This window comes from Gobio gobio (genome assembly GCF_949357685.1).
Source record: "Gobio gobio genome assembly, chromosome: 9".
In the NCBI taxonomy this organism is placed as follows: Eukaryota; Metazoa; Chordata; class Actinopteri; order Cypriniformes; family Gobionidae; genus Gobio; species Gobio gobio.
This window is the reverse complement of record NC_137115.1, coordinates 54,598,136-54,606,461: the sequence shown is the minus strand read 5'-3', so window position 1 is coordinate 54,606,461 and position 8,326 is coordinate 54,598,136. Positions and strand designations below refer to the sequence as shown.

Below are 8,326 nucleotides of genomic sequence, written 5' to 3'. Positions count from 1 at the left end.
CAGATTCAGCGTGGCCAAAAAAGACAGTGGCGAGGCTGATAGACGCGTGTGTTAAGAGAAATAAGAAGATCAAGAGGGGGAAGGAGAGCTCTGGTCTCCTGGAGAAGGTAAGACAGTCCTGCGCGCGTTTGCGCTCGAGCTCTGAACGCGTCCAGACCACAGCGGCGCAGCTCGTTATAGTCACACACATCCATCCATCCATCCATCCATCCGTGGCGTGTTTTAACGCAGTTTGACGCGGTTTTCAATCCGGACAGGAAGAGAATAGCGCGATCGGATAGAAACTTGCAAAACCTTCATCTGGGAGCGGATTGAGCCGGACTCGGATCGTGATTCGGACACCTACGATGTTTGAAACGGTACCATTTACAATTAAATCTCATCTCAATGTAGAGTAGATGGTTAGTGTGATGGTGCTTTTGTGTTTTATGTGGAATGACTGCGACGCGACGCGACGCGTCCTGAAGGGGAAAAAAAAAACGCATTTACGCGTCAATGTCCTGTGAGATATTCCAAGCGTTTCTGATTCTCGAACCTTATTAAACACCCTCTAGCCATCGAGTACCTGTGTTATTAGCAGGGTATGCCTCATACCTGAAGCTTTATCGCTGTGAGAGAGACGCCATGTTGTGAAATGATCTGAATTGAAGTTTTAACCCGTAGGGCACCGAAGTGAAACTGGAGAAAGAAAGCAGGAAACGCGTTGCGTTCGTCGATTTCATTGCCTGTGTAGGTTGTTCCGACATTGCGCGTTGAAACTAAACGCGTTTATTTGGCAGGAAAACCGACGAAACGTCCCAAAGTTTGACTTACAGTAGCTGGAGATAGTCCAAGCGTGTATGTGGTCAAGGTGGTTCTGAGAGAACTACATAAAAGCAGCTACAAGTTTCTCCTCAAACATTGGGACAGTGTTTTTTGGGAACCAATTCAGGTGTTAAACTAATATCCCTGAACATTGCAGGAAGGTTTTTTTTATATACATACACTCTAAAAAAAAAAGGTTCTATATTGCACCAAAAATGGTTCTTGGCTCGTAATCATAGGGGAACCTTTTTTAGTGCTATATAGCACCAATTTTGGTGCTTCAGTGGTTCTTCAGCGGTTCTTCAGAGGTTCTTCAGAGGTTCTTCAGCGGTTTCAGCGGTTCTTCAGAGGTTCTTCAGAGGTTCTTCACCGGTTCTTTGACTAAGGTGCTATATAGCACCTCTGAAGAACCGCTGAAGAACCACTGAAGCACCAAAATTGGTGCTATATAGCACTAAAAAAGGTTCCCCTATGATTACGAGCCTTTTTTTTTAGAGTGATATATAATTATAAGCCATCAGATCAGGGCATGGAGTGTTTTGGGGGAGTTTGTGTGACATTAAGCGTGACCATCTTTTACTGTGACTTTAACATTGTATTATACTTTTACTCTTCTACCTGGTCCCTCACTTTAACAAAGAGAGAGAGAGAGAGGGAGAGAGAGAGAAGGGGTAAATCCACTATTCCCTCAGCATTAATATCTGGGCTTTTGGTTACAACGCCCGTAGCTATATGGAGATGAGGGATAGCTTCATATGCCAAAACGTCTTAAGTCTTTTTTTCTTTTTTTTTTCAATGGAATCTGTAATGTATCATCTTGCCTGTGTATTAAATGAACATTAGCGCTCAGGGCTTGGTGGCAACACCCTGGAAAAATTCTGCCGTCTGCCTTCAGCGCATTGCCTCCAGCACTGGAGCTGAGCGGAGCCCATAACAACCGCCTTCTGTTTACCATGTATGGGTAAAATAACTGGCGCACAAATGAGCCACTGCATGGAAGAACTTGTCGTTGAAATCCCTTTGAACTGCAGGTTCACAATGAAGCAGTCTTTATGACAACTGGAATATGTTAAGTCGTATTTCCATGGGCATTGTGAGGTAGAGTTTGGACGTGTACAAGCAGGCCTTTAAGTTCAAAACAGAGGCAAAGTGAAATAAAAAGAACACTTCTTTATAGGAGAACACTCGGCTGATGTGGGGTTTGTGTGTGTGAACGCTCTTGGATTCGAATTTGAGATTTATATTCATTTAGCAGATGCTTTTATGCAAACTGACTTAAAAATGTAGCAGATGAGAAATGCTCCAATCCAAAGTTTCAAAATTGCTCTGAAAAGCACTAGAACTGGATTTGAAGAGTCGTTTGAGATTGAGCATGAACAATTGATAACTGTGCATTGAATTGCTCGGTTGTGCACAAGAGAAAACGCAGTAAAACGTCACACCAAATGTTTGCGTTGGCGTGCATTCATTTAGCAGATGCTTTTATGCAAACTGACTTAAAAATAAGGAACACTGTGATAAGTGCTATGAGAAATGCTTTCATAATTGCTCTGAAAAGAGTTAGAACAGAGATGAAACTAGAGTAAAAGAGTCATTGTGCACAGAGAAAACGCAGTAAAACGTCACACCAAACCTTTACGTTGGCGTGCATTCATTTAGCAATGCTTTCTAACTTAAAAATAAGGACCAATGTAATAAGTGCAATGAGAAATGCTGCGATCCAAAGTTTCAAAATTGCTCTGATAAGCACTAGAACTACATTAGAAGAGTCGTTTGAGATTGAGCATTGAATTGCACAAGAGAAAACAACGTAAAACACACCAAACCTTTACGTTGGCATGCGTTCATTTAGCAGATGCTTTTATGAATACTAACTAAAAATAAGGACCAATGTAATAAGTGCAATGAGAAATGCTCCAATCCAAAGTTTCAAAATTGCTCCGATAAGCACTAGAACTACATTAGAAGAGTCGTTTGAGATTGAGCATGAACAATTGATAACTGTGCATTGAATTTCTCGGTTGTGCACAAGAGAAAACGCAGTAAAACGCACACCAAACCTTTACGTTGGTGTTCATTCATATAGCAGATGCTTTCTAACTTAAAAATAAGGACCAATGTAATAAGTGCAATGAGAAATACTCCAATCCAAAGTTTCAAAATTGCTCTGAAAAGCACTAGAACTACATTAGAAGAGTCGTTTAAGATTGTGCATGAACAATTGATGCATTGAATTGCTCAGTTGTGCACAAGAGGAAATGTAATGCAAGTGTGCAATGAGAAATGCTCCAATCCAAAGATTCAAAATTGCTCCGAAAAGCACTAGAACAGAAACGAGACTAGAGTAGAAGAGTCATTTAAGATTGTGCATGAACCACTGATAACTGTGCATTGAATTTCTCGGTTGTGCACAAGTGTAAATGTAATAAGTGCAATGAGAAATGCTCCAATCCAAAGTTTCAAAATTGCTCCCAAAAGCACTAGAACAGAAACGAGTCGTTTAAGATTGTGCATCGAATCGCTCAGTTAAAAGTGCATTAACGGCGGCGGCGGCGGCGAGGGAAGATCCTTCCATCCTGGAGATCCAGCGCTGGTGGAAGTTGAGTGATCCTCAACCTCGGCGAAGCCTGGAATTCCACGTGAGTGCGCACAATGCCCTCGTTTCCCAAATGTTCAGATTGGTTGCCGAGGTGTCGGAGGATATCACATCTAGCACATAACACGACCTTTAATTAGAAACTTGGCGTGGTTTTTTTTCTCTTCCCCTCCTCTTTCTCTCCCATCCCCGGAGGCGAACACCTCGCGTATCTCTCTCGCTCTCCCTCTCTCTGCAGTGTTAATAAACATCCTCGTATCCTGCCCTCGGGCGGCACCAGTGAAAAGATGCAAACATACTTCATTAGAGCTGTGGCAATAATTTGTAAGCTAAATATGCGACGGGGCAGATGAGAAAACGATCTGATAAGTCTCGCACAGGCGCTCAAGGTGGGAGAGACACTAACGCACGGCGAAGGCGCATCAGCAGCACAGCAGCAGCAGCATCACCTCTCCATGGCTTTCCCGTTTGTCTGCTTCCAGGAAGGGAGAAGCATGTCACGCCTGTCTCTGACCCGGTCTCCGGTCTCTCCTCTGGCCACGCAGGGGATTCCACTCCCGGCTCAGCTCACCAAAGCCAACGCGCCCGTGCACATCGACGTGGGTGGCCACATGTACACCAGCAGCCTGGCGACCCTCACCAAATACCCAGACTCACGGTAAGACCCCTGCCCTCTCAGAGCCTCCTGTTACGCAGAAGGGTGTACAGTCAGCGGTTACTTTTCCATGGCTTTTTCAGAGTGTGCAAATGTACCTCGGCCAGATTATTTTTGCATTATAGAAACCATTAAGAACTGTTATAGTCATTTTACCTGAAGTACGACAAAGTCTGACAGCTTTCACTCTTAGCAAAAAGGGTTCCTGCCTCAATTCGAAAGGGTTATAGTGTGTTTATGGGCTGCTTAATTCATCAAATAGAATTACAATTAAAAATGTATTCTATACATGAAGCGACTGACGTTCATTTGAACACTTTTGAACATTTTTGCGTAGCTCCGGTCACACCAAATACTGAGACATTCACAAATTCACCTGCATTTTTGGTTACGCTGATCATTTTCAACGAAGCGTTGTATTAAATTAGAGATGGTCAAATCCCTCCGTTTCTCCCAGACTCTATAGTGTTTGACGCTGTTTACTCCATTATGTGTTCTGATGACGTCTGAGTAATGCCGATATGATCACACTCCCTCTCTGAGACTTTATTAGGAGAATTGTAAGCACTCGTGGACTGCAATCATTGCTGACATTAATTCTCGTTTCAGAACACTGGAATAACTTGCATTGCACTTTGATCAGAAGTTTCTTTTCGTTTGATTTTTACTGTCGCTATTATAGTTTATGTGAGTTTTGACATGTTTTGCGATTGCTTGTGCTTTAATTGGCAAAGCAGTGGTTATAAATAACATGAAGCATATTCTATTCTGTTTGTTTGTTCACTTAAGTCATGCATAAAGATGTCTTCGATGCATAACATCAAATTGAACATCTGCTCAAATGCTCAAATTCTTCATTCTGAAATGATGCTTCGTTGATTTTTAGTGGTTTTATGAAGTCAAGTTCAGTTTTTGTCTTCATTTTCAACACTAGATCTGTTGTTTTATTGTTTTAAACCATACAAACATGCATCAAAAGTTGTGCACAACTGTGAGAATAATCATAAATGTTTCTTGAGCATCAAATCCTCATATTAGAATGATTTGTGAAGGATCATGTGAGACTGAAGGAATGATGATAAATTCAGCTTTGATCACAGGATATAAATTACACTTTACTATATATTCACATAGAAAACAGCTGTTTTACATTGTAATAATATATCAGATTTTTTCTGTATTTTTGATCAAATTATTGCAGCCTATGGGGAGACTTTTAAAACATAATAAAATCGTAGCGACGCCCAACTTTTGAATGTGCATGTAATGCAATGGCATTAAGTGCATCTTAACTGTCCAAATACTTTTTGAAGCAACTTTTGAGTCTGCATACATTATTGCCTACTGACAAAGTGGGAAACCCACTCATGGATGCAAACACACACACACACACACACCCAGTTAAAGAAACACTCTCCCGGCCCTCCGCCTCAGAGGCCGAGCTGACAGCTAAGAGAGTCCAGTTAAAGAAGCTTAAGTTGATGGTGTCTTTTAATAGATTGATCCCTTAATAATGCAGAGCGGGAAAAGAAACTCGCTCTATAACTAATGTGTGAACATTCATCTCCCTCCAGCTCAGTCGGCTGAAGTGACAGGACATATGAAAGTTTCATGCTCATTCTGTGGGGTCTTTCTAACAGACACTGTGTTGTGATCGTATCACAACGGCTCATACTGAGATTATTACACAAAATATCTACAATAGATAATCAAATGTTTAGCTTGAGACAGTGAGACAATTCTGTCGAGCTGCATGACTGTTAGTTGAAGATTTTTTAAATGTATGAAAAATGCTTCAAGAAAGCGACAAAAGGACAAAAGATATGTGATCAGATTTGTAGTGTAATATTAATGAATCCTGGATCCGCCTACTCACCTGTCAATCATGTGCCTTCCTAAGTACGAAATATTGTGTTTTGTACTAAAACGTATATTATTTCAGTTATTTTAGTATATTTGACTGTTTATATATATATATATATATATATATATATATATATATATATATATATATATATATATATATATATACATTTGTAAAAAATATAATTTCTAATTTTTATGATTTCAGAGTTGACTGACTAGCTGTCTGTTCACTCTAGAATCATAGAAATTATTTTTTATGCATCCTGCACCTGCCTATTCACCTGTCAATCATTATCTTTTAAAATAATATTTTCGGTTAATTTCGTATTTATGACTGCATATGTATATATAAACTTTTTGTTCTTCAAAGAATCCTGAAAATAATATCACAGGTTATAAATATAAATATATAAATCCTCATATTAGAATGATTTGTGATGTGACACTGAAGACTGCAGTAATGATGATAAATTCAGCTTTGATCACAGGAATAAATTATACTTTAAAGTATATTAAAATAGAATTTTTTTCTGTATTTTTGATCAAATAAATGCAGCCTTGATGAGCATAAAATACTTCTAGTAGTTTCCAAACTTTTGATCAAAATATATATATATATATTTACAATTTCAGAGTTGATTAACTAGAAGTCTGTTAACTCTGAAATCATAAAAATAACAATGAATGAATTCTATTGCATCCTGGACCCACTCACCTGTCAATCATTCATGCAATCGCATATTTTGCATATTTTAGGTCTTGTGCATGTGTTTGTTTAGGGCTTTTCCATATTCCGGGCTCAGATGTTTATGCTGCTCATGCAGTGACGCCCATCGGTGACTTTGGATCAATAGCAGATGAGAGCAGGACCTCAGTGTCGGGTCAGGCTGGTGTAGATCTCTCTTCTACAGGAAGTGGAGGCCGTCTGACAGGAAGTGTGTGTCTGAGCCCTCATGCCCAAAGCGATTCGCGGTTCTCCTGCTGGAGACAGACACAGCGCTCACACCGCCAGTCAGTCAGAGTATCGAGTGGTTCTTTAGTTCACTTTTGAGTGTTTAATAAATGAAACTTCCTCAAACTGGTTTACATGCATAAACTATTCCTATTTCCCAGAATGCAGATTATGGCCTTGATCAGCCTTAAGTGTGTTTATTATAATATATTCACACAGACGTCACTGAATCACAGTGGATTATTCTTCAAACAGAGCAACTTTGCATCTTTGAGTACATTTTCATAATTGTTAAGAGTGTTGAAAGGTTAAAATCAGGAGAATTCAACTTTGTGCCTTCCTTCCAAATATTGTTTTTTAAATTATAGTATTTTAATAGTTATAGTTAATTTAGTATTTGAGTATATACAGTGTATACAGTATATAATATATATATATATATATATATATATATATATATATATATATATATATATTATATATATATATATATTTTTTTTTTTTTTTTTTTTTTTTACAAAAAATATATTTTTTAGATTTAAGTTAACATAAATTATAAAAATAGAAATGTGATTTTTTTTTTTTTAAATATCCTTTTTTATTCTTATGATTTTAGTTTTAACTAGCTTGTAGTTGGTTGACTGAAATCATTAAAAATATATACATAATTAATTAATATATCATTTTTATATATATATATATATATATATATATATATATATATATATATATATATATATATATATATATATATATATATATATGTATATATATATATATATGTATATATATGTGTATATATGTATATATGTATATATATATATATATATATATATATATATATATATATATATATATATATATATATATATATATATATATATATATATATATATATATATATATATATATATATATAATATAATTTTGCAGTCTGTTGACTGAAATCATGAAAAAAAAATATTTTTTAATTTACAAAAAAATATTTTTTACACTTAAGTTAACATAAAAAAATATAAATATAAAATATATATATATATAATTCTTATGATTTCAGTTACCTGGCTAGCAGTCTGTCTGTTCACTGATTTTTTTTTATTAATTTTTTTACATTTACAACATTTTTAAGACTTCTATTAACTCTGAAATTATTATTAAAAAAATTAGATATATTTATATATTTTTTTTAATTATTATTAAAAAGATACTTTTTTATTCTTGTGATTTCGGAGTTGAGTGCTAACTAACCAGCTTTTTCACAAAAAAAAGTGAAAAATGTATACTCCGATCCAGATGAAGGTTGATCAAGGCCAGATCTTTATTCAGGACATGATAAATATTTCAACGCACATAATTCATAGGTTGAAGAAGTTTCATTTTTCAAGATTTCGAGCAGTCAAAAGAGCCTCTAGTTGAAGAATCGCCCTCATATGGCACACATCCACTGAACTCA

The 8,326-nt window shown here is 36.8% G+C and overlaps 1 protein-coding gene across 1 annotated transcript in view; it reads left to right on the top strand.

Annotated features, from left to right (window-relative positions):
- Positions 1-347: 347 nt before the first annotated feature.
- kctd15b (potassium channel tetramerization domain containing 15b) overlaps positions 348-8,326 on the top strand; it is a gene marked incomplete at its 5' end in the record, with an annotated part of 86,714 nt that continues 78,735 nt past the window's right edge. Inside the window, 4 exon segments of the mRNA XM_079824832.1 lie at positions 348-359; positions 3,883-4,057; positions 4,060-4,149; positions 4,203-4,216. Coding sequence (XP_079680958.1) covers positions 348-359; positions 3,883-4,057; positions 4,060-4,149; positions 4,203-4,216 — 291 coding nt within the window.